General features: G+C 40.8%; 1 protein-coding gene across 1 annotated transcript in view; it reads left to right on the top strand.

The window, feature by feature from the left end:
* The window catches only part of LOC127647801 (cAMP-dependent protein kinase type I-beta regulatory subunit-like), a 68,533-nt gene that overhangs the window by 24,358 nt on the left and 24,645 nt on the right, over window positions 1-19,530 (top strand). Inside the window, exons 5-6 of the mRNA XM_052132270.1 lie at window positions 7,776-7,837; window positions 12,378-12,424. Of these exons, the coding sequence (XP_051988230.1) occupies window positions 7,776-7,837; window positions 12,378-12,424 (109 nt within the window). The remainder of the gene's footprint in view (window positions 1-7,775; window positions 7,838-12,377; window positions 12,425-19,530) is intronic.

Raw genomic sequence — 19,530 nt, 5'->3', positions numbered from 1 at the left:
GCCTAATACGGGACCGGGTGTGTATGATCATGACCCGGCCCGCCCTCCGCCCTGCCACAATAACCCTTACCAGTAACTACCCCTAAAACCACAAGGAAATGATAGGTTGGTAAAAAATGTAGTTGCATGGCCGTTGTTTGGATGTTGCTCCAACAACACGTCCTACTTGGCAAATCACGGTAAGCCCATCCGGTCTATACTGCCAGATGTGTCAAAACTAGAATGCTCCCATTATAATCAACTAGTTGATGGGGTGTAAGCAATTGCTTATTGTTGAATTGCCAGTGCGAATGCAAAGAGATGCTGCCACAGCTTGGCCATTTCTCTCTAGGTCCGTTTCCTTAAATATTAGCGTATATCCCCAGTGAGTATGCAAACATCTGTAAAACGCTATCCACATTCAACAGCTGTTTTTAGTATGTGTGAGGCATCTCAGTGCCAGCACAGTCTGCTTAATGCCACTTGTAAAAGTACACCAGTGTGTGAGTGAGACCATGACTCTGTCATCTTTTAACAGCCTCCACACGCACAAGAAACATGCCTCTAAAGCAAACACCCTCAGGACATTCTGAATCAGATGCCACAAACCAGACGTTCCTAGTTTTCTCTTGTAACTTCACTGATTATAACGTTTCTTTGCCATTAAAGCTTTACATTACGGTTGCCACTTATCCGTACCGTTTTTAAAGATGAAAATTCCATGATATATATATATATATATATATATATATATATATATATATAAAATAATATACTATAAAACATTACAGTTTTGGAATGACATGAGGACCAAAAAACTTATTTTGGGTGAACTGGTGAACTAACCCATCAACAGGGTGAACTAACCCTCATTCAACTCATCTCTGAGGGCCCTAAGGGGACATGAAGAGTGACAGAACTAAACAAGTAAACAGGACAGGGGGCCCCAACCTAAAGAGACAAAGAGGACCAGGTGCTTTCTCTCTCTCTCATTCTCTCTCCTCATATCTTTTCTTTTTTTTATCTCTCATTCTTTACCTCAACTGCCCTTAAACCCACTTTCTAATGGCTTTTACCATCTAACTGCTGCTGAGCTAAAAGAGTTTGTTCCTTTGTGTTACGCTGTGTTTTCTCTCAAAGTTTGATAGTAAAGGGCAGGCTCAGGCTTGTAAACAAAATCAACGATGTATGCGCGTTTAACTCTTTCCCTTTGAATGTGCGAGAATCAATTAAAGAAGACAGGAAAGGAAAAGGTGGTGATTTAGGAGCCTCATTAGATGTGTGGTCACAAGTATGCACATGAAACAGTTATTTACAAACCACTTTGTTTATGCTCAGTGTCATCACCACCGTCTCTTCAACATGTCATTATTTTTAGGATGTTCTGCTCTATCTCTATATATCATTTTCACATATATGATTTCACATGCTATCAATTTGACATGATATCAAATATGATATAATGAAATTGCATTTTTAATAATGATACAAGCTTGTCACTGTTTGAAATTTCATACACATGTTAAAAAAATATTCCCAAGGTTAGAACCGAATAATGAAAATAGAGTTAATAGAGAATAATTTAAGTGCTACTGTCAAAACTACTATGCAAAAAAACAACAAAAAAAACAAACATTTTTATCAAACCCTTGCATAGATGCGGCATGAGCCTTTTTGTTAAATTATTTAATATTGTAACATGTTCTTTTGTGTCTGTGTCTTTGGACTCTTATTTTGAAAGGTAGTTTTGTTCTTTTGTTGTAGTTTAGTTCTTGGTTCCTTCCCGGATTGTATCCCAGCTGCGTCTTGTTACCTTGTTAATCCTTGTGTATTTAAGCACTCTTATTAGCTGTGTCCTTTGTCAAGATTTATATTGGTAACATCACTTCCCGGTCGGTCGGTCGGTCGGTCTGTCTTCTTAGTCAGGTCTAGTTTTAGTCATAGTCTTGGCTTTCGTTCTAGTTCTTATTTCTGTTTTGTTTTCACTTTGGATGTCTAAATAAAGCTGCACTTGGGTTCTTCATCTCATCATCGTAACAGAAAACTAACCCGACAACGATAAACCCAGCAGTTGCGCTTTTCTGTCTTCGCCAGAGGAACCGTCCCCTGGAGGAGTATGTAATGGACTTCTGTGGGCTTTGTCATTTGGTGGGCTTTGGTTAAATTTCACTTAAGGACTTTTTTCATGGAGGTTTGGATGAGCCTTTATATTCGTTTTTGCTGGGAAGAACTACAGATATGAATCTGACAGAATATATTGACTTTGTGCAATTTGAGTGGTTTGGCCTTTACTGTGGGAGTGGCTGATGAGAAACTTGTTTATAAGCACTTGTGTGATTTACATTGATATGGATTACATGTGATAAATTGGTACTTTCTCTTTAAGAGATCCAACAGCTCCACAAGAAAATGTTTGTGGTTGAATGAGCGCAGCACACATTAACAAAAGAATAGTTGCACCATCTGTGCAATATATGATTAGAAATAATGTTTCTTTTGATCTTTTTGAAAGGAACAGAAAGGATGATATGTAAATGGGGTGCCTGGGTCTCTTCTTTGGACACAAAATACATGTAACGAAGCAAAAGGAAAATTTTACTTGTATAATGTGTATGACATGCTTGTACAAATATTTATTGCATATATTATTCCCACTCCAGTGAAAAATTTAGCTGAAGTAAGAGTTGTATTTACATGCAATGTCAATGCCATTTTACGGCTGAACTAAAGTGATGGTGACAGCTTCATCACGACAGATCCGGACCCACTGCTGCCAAATAAGGTCAATTTCCTTCAGCGAGGCTGAATCCAGCTACTTTTTTTGTTTTTGTTTATTATCCCCGTTTCTCCCCAATTTGGCATGCCCAATTTCCACTGCTTACTACATCCTCATGGTGGCACGGTTACTCACCTCAATCTGGGTGGTGGAGGACAAGTCTCAGTTGCCTCCACTTCTGAGACAGTCAATCCACGCATCCCATCACGTGGCACGCTGTGCATGACACCGCGAAGACTCGCAGCATGTGGAGGCTCATGCTACTCTCCACGATCCACGCACAACTCACCACACGCCCCATTGAGAGCGAGAACCCCTAATCGCGACCACTATGAGTTTACCCCATGTGACTCAACCCTCCCTAGCAACCTGGCCAATTTGGTTGCTTAGGAGGCCTGGCTGGAGTCACTTAGCACACCCTGGGATTCGAACTCGTGACTCCAGGCCTGGTAATCAGCGTCAATACTCGCTGAGCTACCCAGGCCCCTAAATCCAGCTTCTTAATTGCCAGCTTCTTATTCAGTAAAAGGATTGCAGCACTTAAATTCTTCATCAACACTACACAAAACATCATAGAAACCAACACATAAAATCTGAATATTTACTAAATATTTTAGTCGCTTAGTGCAAAATTTGGTCGCATATACAAGTGATTTACTCGCAGTGTAGAGGGTGTTTTGATGGTCAAAATTGGACCTGCAATGTGGACCAGACTTGATGGTCAGAAGTGGACCAAGACTGTTGATGGTTTGATGAATTGAAAACTAAACAGTCAGTGATTTATTCACAGCAGTGAGCATCACTCAGCCCATCGTTTTGTGGTTTTTGGATGTGAATTGTGAAAACTCTGCTCAGGCTTTTTCCAGAAGGCCGCATTCTACTTGTCCTTAATGGTGACTTAAACCTCCTCATTGACACATCTCATATTATGTCATTTATCCCACCCCAAATCTGCTGTGTCTCAGAAGGTGAGAAACATCCACCCCCTTACAATCTCTCTAAACCTCCAACATGACTTTTATCTCAAACTCACCAACTTGTCTTCCTCCCACCCTTTTATGGACAGGTTCAGATGAAACACTTGTTGCACTCTCATATTCTTTTCTGTCTCGGTTCTTAATCCCTTCGCCTGCTCAAACGATCAGCGTAGACCAGCATGAATTTCATGCTGGTTTATTCTGGTTAGTGCTGGTCTAGCCAAGTGTATCTCAATCCTGATCCTGAAACACGTTTTGTATGTCTCATTTATCAAACACACCTGATTCTACCGATTAGTTCATCAGAAGAAACTCCATGAGCAGAATTGAGTGACATCCAAGTTAGATAAGAGAGACATCCAAAATGTGTCGTGTTGGGCACCTCCAGGACCAAAACAAGTAAACTCTGGCATATCCAGTACAATATATCAATGCTATTCACCAGCCAATCATAGCTGGTGAAGGTGTTCGACTTGCATAATCTTTCTGGTGAAGATGTTAGACCAAAGTCATCTTGTTGGTTAAAGGAATGTACAGGGTTCAGTACAAGTTAAGCACAATCGACAGCATTTGTGGTATATTATGGAATTACATTAAGCCACTTGCAATGGAAGTGAATGGGGCCAGTCCAAAAACATTCAAATACACACTTTTTCAAAACTAAAGCCACAGGATGTAAACATTGTATGTGTTAACATTTAGCATCATACAGTTGCTAAATAACCTTATCTGTGTCAAGTAATATCCAGTATTACAGTATCCCCGTCTATCTGGATGAGAGAGGGGACAAGGGGAGGGAAACAGAAATAATAAAAATGGGGGGGGGGGGGGTACTTTGTAACAGTGTAGTACCCCCCCAAAAAACACTGGAAAATTTAAACGAGAGGGAAAAGGCCAACGCGGAGCGGCAGTGAGAGAGAGGAGAGAGAGATGAAAAAAAAAAAACACTTACTCGCCAGTTCTCCGATATGCCGTAGCTTGTTCCTCGGCCGCTCCTCCACCTTCTAACGGACGACAGCCGCACCTCTCTGGGCGGATCGGAGGCAGTCCTCCAGCCCCTGGCGGACAGAATGCCCCGCCGCATTCTTGAGGAACAGAAGGGGTCTCCCCCACCCCTGGCAGTGGTTCTCCCACTCCAGGCGGTCGGCAGCGAGCCCCTCCCCTCCCCGTTTCAGCGGCCGGTAGGGGACTCCTCCACCCCTGGCAGCGGCCCTGACTGCTCCAGGCGGTCGGTTAGGAACCTCTTCTCCCCTCGCGGTCGGCAGCCGTTGTCCGCTTTCAGGCGGCCGGGCTCCTCGTCCCCCGGCAGATGGCCGCGGCTGCTCCATTGGGGTGGACGGTAGTGGCGAGAACTCTACTACGGCGTATTCCTCCTCCTTCCCGGGTTTCGGCACCAGTGTAACGTAGTTCAATGGAAAGGAGGAGGCGAGAACCGGCTTGACAACATAAATTAGATTTTAATTATAAACTTAAACAAAAGACAACAACACAAACATGACGGACATGTCCGTAAACAATCTCTCTCTCCCGCACAATCCTCCGCAGTCGGCCTTTATCCCTCTCGGAGGCTTGATTAGCCTGATAAGGGACCGGGTGTGTAGAATCACGACCCGGCCCCGCCCTCCGCCCTGCCACACATGTGTAATGTTTTCGTCTTGTGTCAAAATGTTTGACACAGTGTGTATTTTAAAGTTTATGAACCTGTCCTATTGACTTCCAGTGCAAGTGCCATGAGGCCAAAGTATAATTTGGTTTTCCAGCTACCTTCTAAAATGAGAAAATACCTCCGCTTATCTCCAGCTACCTTCTTAACCTCTTTCCTTCTCCTGATGCTTTAAGTTTATCATCAATAGCGCCTTGTAGCATCACTTGTGTGATCAGACATCCTGGCTCATTTATCAGCTACATACAACTAGAGGTAGACCGTTATTGTTATGGAGGTAAGTGAGGACCCAAAAGCGATATAACAGAAACAGAGTCTTTTAATGAAGTTCAGGGAATAATGTCAAACACAAAGTCTTCTCCTTGAGAGGTATGCAAACAAACAACCCGCAGAGAGGGCGAATAATAAACAGAACCATTAAGTGTTTCCTGGTAGTCTCAGAGCGAGTCCTTGGGTAACAGTCAGGGTAAGCGGGGAAGCAACTACAGGCTGTGGATCTCTCCCAAGGGCCGACCGGAGTCGAGGGTGGATAGCGGATACCAACTCTCCTGTAGCGTCAGATAACTGGGCACAAATAGTGGAGATGGTTAGCAGCGAACAGAGAGAGATGACAGCGGATGCCAACAGGACAGGACTCAGGACAGAGATAACAGGACTGTAGTTTGCTTAGAGTGAGAGATTCTCTAGTGAGAATCTGACAAAGAATGCAGCGAGAGCAGGGAGAGAAGTAGGGAGCAAATCAGAGGAAAGGGGGAACAGGTGGGAAGAGGATTAACGAGGAATTAAGGGGAGATGAGAAACAGCTGGAAGCGGAGGGAAAGGAGAGGGAAAGTAACATATAACGATCAGCAGAGGGCGACAGAGTGGAGGGAAAGAACAGAAACGAGACATACCATGACAAGACAGGACAAGACATGACAGTTATATCGGTTTTACCAATTAATCGTGCCTATAGTGCTTTTTGGATTTATCTTTATCGGCAAAAATGTCTGCCGACAGCTGCCGATAGTTTTTCATAATTTCTTAATTTCAAAATAAGAGTCCCCGGTATATTTCGGGCTTGTTTATACTTAAAAGTCTAGCGTTATGCACCAAATATTAATTATTTCTGGTTATTTGGGGATTTTGGTTGAACAATAAACTGCATCTGAGGTTTTATTCATTTAGGACTCTTTGTTTGTGCCCATCAAGTAAGGAAAGAATACAATTTTTTTTATATAACGTTCTAAATATCTTAAAAACTATCGGCCGATTAATCGTTATCGGCCTTTCCCACCACCTTAGTTATCGGTATCGGCAAAATACACTATCGGTCGACCTCTACATACAATGCCGTTCCAACCATGGGAGATTTGCTGCAGCCCACATCTCCAGGGAGGCATCATTGTGTCCCATTGCAGTCGTAATTCTTGTAACTCCGCAGGTTGTGGATAGGTTTAAATGCCGGGGAATACCCACATGCAAACCGAAGAGAGCTTTCATGTGAGTGGTGGGACTTTCTAAACAAACATCCTTTACACTCAGTACACATCTAAAACAAATGGAAAAAACCAAGTGCTTTTAACTGAGGACCACCTACCAGACACTCCATTATTTGTACTTGTGCCTTTAATCATGGTGTTACCATTTCTTCTGAAGTATATTACTCTCTACTACTTTTATATTTACAACATGAATATGAATTTAATGGAGCTCGTTTAAGAGGAATAATTCAAAGCACAAAAATGGAAAACCTGTCATTATTTCCTTACCTTCATATCATTTCAATCCCATACAACTCACACATTCCTCTCACACAGAAACACACACCGATATTTACGCAACCAGCCTTCAAACACAACATGAACATAAACACAACCACAGGGACATTGACAACACAACAGCAGCATTCTTGAATAAACACTGTTTACAGCCGGCAGCAGTAACCGGAGAGGTGTTTTGTGGGAATAGAGTCAGAGGTCATGTGTAGTGACAGTCACAGCAATGGCGATGAAACACAAAGAATGGAAGTGCATTATTAGGGTCATAAATTTGTAACACTTACAACACTCGTTGCTTTCACACAAGCACGGTTGTGTGACTTTGTTTCTTTTGAAGGATGTGCCTCATGAAGAACAGAATATGAGCATTCATCATTAGTTTTTCATTTTTATACATTAAACAATATGCTGTATGGACATGTGTGTATAAACGGTCTATATGACGGCAAGGGTATGATACAGTAGCATTGACCGGGTCATGTAGCATTTGATCTCCATGACAACAGCATGTACTTGCCGCTTGTCTTTCCAGTAATAAAGATGACACTGATTTTACTGTTAAAGTCTGTGTGTTTAATGGACTGTATGCATTAATCTAATGTCTCTATCTTTTTATCCAGTGACATATTTGATGCCATGTTTCCGGTCACTCATATTGCTGGGGAGACAGTAATCCAGCAAGGTATGGATAAACAAGAAGTGTGATATCACACACACACACACACACACACACACACACACACACACACACACACACACACACACACACACACACACACACACACACATGTTGTGTTTCCATGTTTTATGGGGACTTTCCATAGACATAATGGTTTTTATACTGTACAAACTATATATTCTATCCCATGACCCTAACCCTATCCCTAAACCTAACCATCACAGAAAACTTTCTGCATTTTTAGATTTTCAAAAAACATAATTTAGTATGATTTATAAGCTGTTTTCCTCATGGGGACTGACAAAATGTCCCCACAAGGTCAAAAATTTCAGGTTTTACTATCCTTATGGGGACATTTGGTCCCCACAAAGTGATAAATACACGCACACACACACACACACACACACACACACACACACACACACACACACACACACACACACACACACACACACACACACACACACACACACAGACTATTATTGATATTAAAACAACAAGCCTGTTTTAGGACCATTAAAAATGTATATTTTGACTTTATTGTCATGACAATTAATTACATTGTTGGCAAAAATGACAGCAATGTGGAAAATAATAATAATAATAATAATAATAGTAATAATAATAGTGTAATACAGTAATTAAATCATTCTATCTGGACATGTGGATTTATTATTATTATTAGTGTTTATTATCATTATTAAAATCGCCATAAATTAAATTAATTACAACAAATGCAACTATATTGTACACAATTAAAATGTACAAATATTCTTTACAATTTAAATAAATCGTAAAATGAGTATTTAAAAAAGTTTTAAAGAATTTTAAAGTCTTTTTTAAGATTTAAAGTCTAAAGTGTTTTGACTCGTTACAGTCGGCTGCTGAGAGTCAAGGGAGGAGGAAAATATGCTTAAAGGGACAGTTCGCCCAAAATGAAAATTCTCTCATCATGTACTCCCCTTCATGCCAACCCAGATGTGTATGAGTTTCTTTCTTCATCGCAACACATTTGAAGAAATAAAGAAAAATATCTCTGCTCAGTAGGTCCTTAAAATGCAAGCGGATGGTGATCAGACATTTGAAGCTCCAAAAATCACAGACAGTCATCATAAACATCATCCGTATGACTCCAGCGGTTATATTAATGTTCTCTAAAGTGATATGCTTGCTTTTGGTGCAAAAAATATCAATATTTAAGCATTTTTTAACTTCAAAGCATCGCTTCCAATCAGCAGCAGTATGTGTGTGGCATTTGCATGTGAAAACTGACGCATGTGTGACACTCAGAAGAGCAGCGCTGTTTACAAGGAAGTAAGAATGCTGTACAGAAGCTTCAATGGTTTTCATTTAGATCTGTATTTGTATCTGTATGTTTTTCACAATGGTGCGTTTGTGTGCTTATCCTGCATGTCTCAATTGAGAGAAGAATGTAAGATTACGTCTGTAACAATGCGAATACATCACACGGGAGACCGCGCGAACCCTACCTTCTCGTGAACGTGCTTACTACTGTCGTATGGATGATGTTTATGCTGACTGTCTGTGATTTTTGGAGCTTCAAATGTCTGATCACCATCCGCTTGCATTTTAAGGACCTACTGAGCTGAGGTATTTTCTATGTTTCTTAATTTGTGTTCTGCAGAAGAAAGAAAGTCATACACACACATGGGATGGGAGTCAATGATGAGATCATTTTAATTTTTGGGTGAACTATCCCTTTAATTGTCCTGAAAATAACAATGGAGCAATAGTAATTAGGCCTCAAGAGTCAGCTAAGGCACACGCACAATGTAAGAATGCAATACTTTGTCATGCCTGAATATAAGTCACATACTAAACACGTCAAGTACAGTTAAAAGGAACTATTAATGACCAAATGAGCAAATTTGATTTTAGTGCAAGTTAATTCAGTAATGTAAGAAGGAAAGGTGCCCAATGTCAAACCCAAAAGCAGCTTACAATATGCAATACAGATCTTGTACCAGAGGTTCGATGCATTTATCTAACATGGGCAGATTGCCCATAAAATTAAAACTAGGAATGTGCAGAGTTGTTGTGTGAACAGTGTGTGCGAACTTCTGTTCTCGTGAAATATTTGACTGCACACAGTGACACAAGGATCGGCTGGCCAAAAAACAGAAAGTTCAGAGGAGAGGTGATAAAAGAAAGGAAGACAGGTACAATACTAAGAAAAATGAGCTGTATGGCTTGAAGAAGAGAGAGCGAGAAAAGGAGGGGGGGAGGGGGAGTGGGGTAAGAGAGGGAGAGGGCACCAGCAATCGGTGAGTGTGTTATGATAAATTGCTTGTGTGATTTATGAGCGTTTGCTGTGTTTGGTGTTAATCAGCCCCCGTGAACCCGCGTAACCCAGGAGTGCACTGATCACATCAGTCTTTTAACTCTTCAGCACACACAAACACACACACTTGCCACCAGAACCCCAAACACCAACTTAAACACACACTTACACATCAAAGCCCCTGTGAACCTATAGAATCACTTCATGTAACAGCCCTTAACTTGGTAATCAGAGCTCCTGGTTTCTGGCACACCCAAATGTCCATTAAACTCTCAAATGGGCTGTAGAGGATGAAGTCTGGGAATAATTTAGATGTCACTGCCCTGGGAGGTGCTGAAGTATTTAAAGTGGTGTGCCATCTTTTATCTTTGATATGTGCGGCTGTGTGTGTTCTTGGGAAATGGGGAGTCGGAAAGAGATGGAATCTGGGAAAGAGAGAAATTATCTTTCTTAAAGAGCCCATGAAATCAAAAGGGGAACTTAATGGCTTTTAGTCCACGTCTGTTAAGCTAGTGTACTCCTAAACGTTGACATAAGTAACTTTCAGCACTCATTTAGCTCCCCCAATACCATCTGCCACTGACTAGCAATATCAAGTAATCTTATCTAGTAAACTAAAGCCGATTTGCTAAAACAAAGGGACGAGCACTTTAGTATATCCCACCCAAACTTCCCGTTACAACAGGATATATACATCAACTCTGTAAATAAAACTGCACTTATCAAGGCATTTCATGGATTTTTTAAGAAAAATGGATGACGACTAGAGGTCTGCTACACCAAATAATCAGACAGTAATTGTCCTTCTTGATTGATAAAACACATTTTTGATTCTCATATGTTTTTAAGCAAATTTTGAGTAAATCATTTGTGCAAAATAAGTATCTGTTTCACATATATCATCATTAAATTGACCATTGGCAAAGTCCCTTTCAAGGCAAGTCAGTCCACTCGGCGACCATCTTTGGAACACTGGGCAGGCCAGGGAAGCTATTTTCAAGTAAACTAGTGGCATAAATGTACAGTTTCTATCTACTTGAATAGAGAAATCTCCAAAACGATTGGTCAAAATTACGATCAAAGAACATGTTTTTAAATCAGCAATGCTATTATAAATTATGCTTCTTTTGCTCATGCTAAAAAACTCTGGTCTAGCTAATGCGCATGTGTGTTCTCGAGTTGACTGACAGGCGATGTCTGTATATTAAGGTTATCTGTTAGGCCGGGTGTACACGGTGCGAGTTCTGAAATGTGCTCATTTTTCATGTTTATTATCATGTGTATATAGAATAAATATTCAGCTGAACTAAGAATATTTTAAGAGGACAATGCCAATACCTAAATTTAAACAGTAGGCTACATGCACATATTATTTGGAGTCCGCCAAGTGCGTTTTGCGGTATTAGCGTTAACGATTAATCGAGGGGCAGCTGTACCTCAGAGCGGGTTGGCCACTAATCGCAGGGTTGGTGGTTCGATTCCCGGTCCACGTGACTCCCACATGCCGAAGTGTCCTTGGGCAAGACACTGAACCCCAAGTTGCTCCCAATGGCAGGCTAGCGCCTTGCATGGCAGCTCTGCCGCCATTGGTGTGTGTGAATGGGTGACAGTGTAAGGCGCTTTGGTAACCTCTAAGCCTCTAAAAAAAGCACTATATACAGTAAGTGCAGACCATTTACCATTTAATTGATCGTTAATTTCCACGACAATCGATAATGAAAATGTCTGAAAGTTGACATCCCTAGTCACAAGCAGCTCGTGAGCCACTCGGCTGTGCTCCCAATTCCTCTCACATGATGCGAGCTGCGACCACAGAAGCACCAACGATTTCCAGTCTTCTCCCGACAGGAAAAATCAGTCGGGAGCTCGCATCACAGCTGAAAATAAGATAATTGTGTCTCCGCAGAACAAATATTGCCATTTCCAATCAGGATGGGCATTTTTCATCCTCTTTACATGATTTGCCTACTACATTGAGATTCCGTACTTTCATTGGATAGTTGTAAAACGCCCATCCCAGTATAAAAAATGGCCACAGATTGGGAAACGCCCATTATTGTTCCGCAGAGACCTCTACTTTGAAAATCGTACCGTGTACTCCCAGCCTAAGTCAGGACTTCCTTTTCTACATTCTTTGGGCGCTCCAATGTCTCCCTATAGGGCGTTTTAACTGAGGTTTTGTCACTAAAGTCAGTTGATCAAACTAAACTCATGATGGTTTATTTTCTTTCTCCATTTCAGGTGATGAAGGAGACAACTTTTATGTGATTGATCAAGGGGAAGTTGACGTGAGTTCAGTATTTCATAACTATAGTCAATCGTTAAAGACAACATGAAATTAAACTATTTACAGTACTTCCTTAATATACGCCACTGGTCTTATTGTGTACATTAACCAGTGCATGTTTTACTAATAGAAATATTTAATTGATTCATCTGAATTAACAAGATCACCAGAATTTCTAAAATATTTGACCATTTCAACAAAGTATGTGACAAAATCTTACCCACTGTCCTTTTTTGACTCTACAAAATCTGTAACTCTGACTGTGGACTCCGTTTTACTTTCCTAGAGAACACAGATACAGTTCAAGTGAACTATTAGATGCACAAAGAAGCCCTTTTGACCCTTTTTAAAGAGAGGACAAGAAGTGTTAAAATAGCTTTCATTGTAAGTCCTTCAGTTTTATTCAGAATTTTCTTTAATCTGTGTAATCTGGAGTGTTTTCCTATTTCCTGGCTGGTTCTCTAGTAAATAGGATCAGATCAGGCCAATTAGCTAGAAGCAGAACATTGCAGCTTTCAGGGCTAAGTTGCTGAAAACCGAATATGTAAATGTAGCGGTCAAATGCTAATAAGCTCATGGTTGTGATGTCATTACCGTGACGGATTTTGAAAAGTAGTTTTTATTTTATATTTTCTTTTCAAAAGAGCAAAGATACATGTTTCCCTTTTACCCCTTTAACTGAACTTACACACCATCTTTGTATTCGTTATATCATCAACAGTCTTGTGTGTCCTCAGTCTGTTGGTCAGCGATCCGGTGACTGCAGCAGTATATCAGTGGTAATATTTCTCCACTGCTCTGGAAGAGCTCTGAGGGCACGCTGAGTCAGCACTGGGTCAGTGCCACATCAGATTGCTGCGTATGAAGCTCTTGAGTCAAAGCTAGTGTGCTGAGACCAGCAGAGCAATTGAGAACAGATCACGACTCACTCAGTACACCCTACCAGTGCTGGTCGGACACATGCACAAAATGCATATTCTCATTTGTGTATGTGTGCAAGCTGGGCTTCATTAACACCCCCAAAATCCACAAACACGCTGGAATGTGAAGATGTGTCTTGAATGTCTCTCATTAGCAGAAAGCATAAATCTACTGTGACATTGGAGCACATCTGACTGTGTGCTATTGCAGTGTGTGCGTTTAAATTTGGAATTCATTAACACGAAAACACTTGCTCGGTGTTTAAAATAGCGCTTTTCACAACACACGTCGTTTCAAATCAGCTTTACAGAAAATTACGCTGTAACAAAACATTATGCTATTAAATATCTCATTGTGTGGTTATAAAGAATAACGAGATTAAAAAGCATGCCTTATAAATTATAGTCTTCAGGCCTCCAGTGAGCAAGCCGAAGGCGACTGTAGCAAGGAACACAAAACTCTTTAAGATGTAGATAATGGAGAAAAATAACCTTGGGAAAAACAGCAGGAATACAATGCCAATATTAGTTATCTATGTGTAATACAAGTCTTGTTTTTAGTAGGTATACTGAGTGGATGTTCGTGGCCAATGTTTAAACTAAAGGCTTTTGTATGAACTATAAGATTAATGTTTAAGTGTCTGAATTCCATCCCAAATTGTCTGCAGAAGTGCACATACAGGCAATGTCCATTGGTTTGGATGAATAAGGCTTTAGTTGGTATTCATTTATTGTCTATTTATTCTATTATAAGAGAGTGTAGTCAGTCCTATGACCAAGAAGATGCTGGGTGAGGTCAGCGAGGTGTGCCTTGGAGTCTGGCTGGAAGCTTGGCAGTTAATTTCGTTGGGGACCATCCTAAGCCCGTGGTGAAGGCAGTGGACAGTAAAGTATCCTAGATCTTACTGTAAGAGCTGGTAGCAGTTCATCCTCTTTGAAGTCCATCGTAGAAGTCTAAAATGCAGTCAGTGATCATCAAAGCCTCACTTTCTGTCTGGTTGGCACAGGCTGCAGTTAGTAGTCAGAAACACACATAGCAGTGGGAGTAGGACATCGGGCTGGACTGAAGCTGGATCTGGCAGACCCTGGTAGAAATGTTTCGGGTTCAATACTAGTTAAGCTCAATCGACAGTATTTGTGGCGTAATGTTGATTACCACAAAAAGATTTTGACTTGTCCCTCCTTTTCTTTTACTTTTCTTAAAAAAGTAAACCTCTGTGGGCCTGGGTAGCTCAGCAAGTAAAGACACTGACTACCACACCTGGAGTCACAAGTTCGAATCCAGGGCGTGCTGAGTGACTCCAGCCAGGTCTCCTAAGCAACCAGTTGCCATGGTTGCTACAGTGGGTAGCGTCACGTTGGGGTAACCTCCTCGTGGTCGCTATAATGTGGTTCTTGCTCTCGGTGGGGCATGTGGTGAGTTGTGCGTGGATGCCGTGGAGAATAGCGTGAGCCTCTACAGGTGCTATGTCTCCATGGTAACGCGCTCAACAAGCCACGTGATAAAATGTGCGGATTGACAGTCTTCGAAGCAGAGGCAACTGAGATTCATCCTCCGCCACCAGGAGGACTTAGAGCGCATTGGGAATTACCACATTTCTGTGTTTTAAAACATCAAAATATTTGCCCTATTCACTTCCATTGTAAGTACCTCACTGTCACATACATTTTTGCTGCTTTTAAAGAAAAGGAGGGACAGAAGGTAATCAAAATGATGCCACAAATGCTGTCTTTTGAGCTATTGACCCTGGAGTATTCACATATCACAATGTTTCAAAAGAATAATCACCTAGTAGCCACTCATGCCATACTAGAAATCACATAGCAATGCACGAAGCCCGTTTTAGCAACTGCATGCTGTAGCAATGCAATTGGCAATTATTTCCAAACTGTTTTACATCAGTAATGTACAGTATGTCTGAGTGAAATAGGATATTCAATAAGAAAAAAGCTGGACCTGATTTATCCATTGGAAATTGGATGGCTCATGAAAATTTGATAACTTTTAAACTTGAGCATTGGAGTTGAGCAAACACAAACCTAAGCAAATATTTGAGCGGAACGACAACTTACTCCACACCGCTCACATGCTCTAAAGAATACCTATCCAATATCCCATTTGGCCTGTGTGATGTCGGCAGAAAAGTAGTGTCGTTTCATTATTATAAAAGATCATCTATGAATCAGCCTGATCTCACAATGAAATCAGAAAGAGTAGGACGACTTTTCTTTAGCTAAAATCGATATATGCTTGCGAAAATTTAAAACACCAGTGGCCAAAATGGTAAGTGTTGGAGGGCGTATAAGCACGTGTCAACACCATTTATGTCCAGGAGAGGTCATCCAAAAGCTAGTTGTGAAGCGTGTTCCTTTCAGCTATGCAGGATGTAATACAGTGAAGAGGAATGCATATTTTATGGACTGGACACTACAAACCTAACAATTAGTGCAGTAAAAATTAAATGCGGAATCACACTCATCACTGATTAAGCAAACAGGGTTACTTCCTGGATTGAGTGTGAATACGAACCCGGGTCTCTCACGCTGGTGACGCAGTGTGCTGCTAGTCAACACATTGAAACTGATGCAAAAATGTCTGGTGGGAAATGTCGCATGTCAGTGAGTCGGCATACTTTCGCCGATCCTAGGGTACCAGAACTTTCGAAAACAGCATGCCGACTTCCCATGTGATCATGTTGGATGTATCATGCACAAAACAAACAGAAAAGTGCATTAAGAAAGTAAATAGGTTAAATTTTGAACAAACCCAAATATTCTTTAATAATGAGTAATTAGGTGACACAAAGCTTATTACAACAATCTATAAATACCGTATTAAAAGCACAATCTCTCACCTGAGTTGAAACGTTGGCCATCTGCTCATGGGCTGTATGCTCTGGCCAGCTCTGATGAGGCCCTGACCCAAACCTGTTCCAGTGGCCAGTCTGGAGAGCACAGATACCTGTGGAATGTGTTTCGGATGGCTGGCAGAGTGCCTGGCCTGGGCACAACAGAAGATGAGTGCTTATTTCTGCCCTGTGTGTTCGCATTTTTTAATCTCCCCTCATAAAATCAACAAGTGGATTGTGTGTCGGCAGGTGAAACCACACCAGCCACTGTACAAAATGAGAAAGAGGCTCTTTGTATGTGGCTGTTAAAAAAACACACAGTGACACACACACACACTGATTGAGTGAGATATTCTTGGTCTTCCTCAGTAGCATCTTGTGGTTATGCCAGAATGGAAGATGAAACAGCAGAGAGTCTCAAGGTGGACATGTAATCTGATTTCTCTTGAGAAACCGTAGAGGAATCAGACCAGTATAGGAAGATAGAAGGAATATGAATGCCCTTGACTGTCAAGATGAAACGAGAAATTAAATAATCCTTAAAGATAACATGAAAACAGTATTGGCCCTTTTTACTTTCATAATGCCCATGGTCTTATTATGGTCTTAAACACCATGTCTAAAGACAAAACGTGTTTTGTTTTCATAATCTTCATCTAAATGTAATAAGTTGAATCCTATGAAACCTGTCAAGAATATGTCCATGGCATATTTCACCTCAAAATTAAAAGATATTAGATATTAGGCAGCAAGCAAACAGTCAGTTCTTGAATTTCATGTGTTGGAAGCAGGAAAAATGGGCAAGCGAAAGGATCTGAGCGACTTTGACAAAGACAACCGGTGAACTGGTAACAGGGTCATGGTCGCCCAATGCTCATTGATGCACGTGGGGAGCGAAGGCTAGCCCATCTGGTGCAATCCCACAGAAGAGCTACTGTAGTACAAATTGAAAACTGAAAAACGTAATTCTGGCCATGATAGAAAGGTGTCAGTAAACACAGTGTATCGCTGCTTGCTGCATATGGGGCTGCGTAGCCGCAGATCGGTCAGACTGCCCACGCTGACACCTGTCCACTGCAGGAAGTGCCTACAATGGGCATGCGAGTGTCAGAACTGGACCATGGAGCAATGGAAAAAGGTGGCCTGGTCTGATGAATGTGGACGGCTGGTGGACGGCTGGGTGCGTGTGTGTTGTTAACCTGGGGAAGAAATGGCAACAGGATGGAAAAAAGGGCAACGCTGCCTTAGGTCAGTTAGGATCACTACTTTATTTTAAGAATGCAAAATGTCAATAATAGTAGAGAGAATTATTTATTTCAGCTTTTATTTCTTTCATCACATTCCCAGTGGGTCAGAAGTTTACACACAATTTGTAAGTATTTAGCAGCATTGCTTTTAAATTATTTAACTTGGGTCAAATGTTTTGGGTATTCTTCCACAAGCTTCTCACATTAAGTTGCTGGAAATTTGTCCCATTCCTCCAGACAGAACTGGTGTAACTGAGGCAGGTTTGGAGGACTCCTGCTCGCACACACTTTTTCAGTTCTGCCCACAAATTTTCTATCGGAATGAGGTCAGGGCTTTGTGATGGCCACTCCAATACCTTGACTTTGTTGTCTTTAAGCCATTTTTTCCACAACTTTGGGGGGGATGCTTGAGGTCATTGTCCATTTGGAAGACCCGTTTGCTACCGAGCTTTAACTTCCTGGCTGAAGTCTTGAGATGTTGCTTCAATATATCCACATCATTTTCCTTCCTCATGATGTCATCTATTTTGTGAAGTGCACCAGTCCCTCCTGCAGCAAAGCACCCCCACAACATGATGCTGCCGCCCCCATGCTTCACAGTTGGGATGGTGCTCTTCGGCTTGCATGCCTCACCCTTTTCCCTCCAAACATAACGATGGTCATTATGGCCTAAAAGTTACATTTTTATATCATCAGACCAGAGGAAATTTCTCCAAAAATTAAGATCTTTGTCCCCATGTGCACTTGCAAACTGTATTCTGGCTTTTTTTATGGCAGTTTTGGAGCAGTGGCTTCTTCCTTGCTGAGCAGCCTTTCAGGTTAGGTCGATATAGGACTTGTTTTACTGTGGATATAGATACTTGTCCACCTGTTTCTTCCAGCATCTTCACAAGGTCCTTTGCTGTTGTTCTGGGATAGATTTGCACTTTTTGCACCAAACTACGTTCATCTCTAGGAGACAGAATGCATCTCCTTCCTGAGCGGTATGATGGCTGCGTGGTCACATGGTGTTTATATTTGAGTACTATTGTTTGTGCAGATGAACGTGGTACCTTCAGGTGTTTGGAAATTACTCCCAAGGATGAACCAGACTTGTGGAGGTCCACACATCTCCTACCAGAAGCTAATTGGCTAATTGTCTAAAGGCTTGATATAATTTTCTGGACTTTTCCAAGCTGCTTAAAGGCACCGTTAACTTAGTGCATGTAAACTTCTGACCCACTGGAATTGTGATTTAGTCAATTAAAAGTGAAACAATCTGTCTGTAAACAATTGTTGGAATAATTACTTGTATCACGCACAAAGTAGATGTCCTAAACGACTTGCCTAAACTATAGTTTGCTAATATTAAATCTGTGGAGTGCTTAAAAAAATAGTTTTAATGACTTCAACCTAAGTGTATGTAAATGTATGTGTTCAACAACTGTATATACAGTACTGTGCAAACGTTTTAGGCACTTAAGATGTTTCACAAAAACATTTGTCATAAAATAATTATTTGTATCTTCAGCTTTAGTGTGTCAATAGGAAATATAAATGTTAGACTCCCAAACATTACTTTTGCAAATAGAAAAGATTAGAATAGAAGAACAGGGAGCCCTTCAACAGATGTCATGTTCCCCACAAAGCCCCCACTGAACATCGGGTCAGTCTGAGATTACATTAAAGAGACAGAAGCAATTGAGAATAGACAGAAGAACTGGGACGAATTCTCCAAGACGCTTGTATCATCCTATCTGCCAACAACCAAGACAAACTGTGTCCAGGTGTATCTAGAAGAATTGGTGCTGTTTTAAAGGCAAACTATTTGTCATTAGTTTTGAAGACATCCTCACTATGCAACCTTTTTCACAAGTGCCTAAAACTTTTGCACAGTACTGTACATTTGTTTCTTTAATGTAAAAAAACAGTGATATATTATTAAAACAAATTGTTACTTTAATGCCAAAAAGCAATTATATATATTTTGGATTTATTTTTTGTTACTTTAATGTGAAAAACATACAAACAAATATATATATATATTATTAATTATTTTGTAACTTTAATGGGAAAAGCAATGACTTATTATTTGATAAAATAATTGTAAAT

Source organism: Xyrauchen texanus, chromosome 8 (assembly GCF_025860055.1).
Source record: "Xyrauchen texanus isolate HMW12.3.18 chromosome 8, RBS_HiC_50CHRs, whole genome shotgun sequence".
Classification (NCBI taxonomy): Eukaryota; Metazoa; Chordata; class Actinopteri; order Cypriniformes; family Catostomidae; genus Xyrauchen; species Xyrauchen texanus.
The sequence above is the reverse complement of the archived record's forward strand: the minus strand, read 5'-3'. Positions and strand labels throughout refer to the sequence as shown.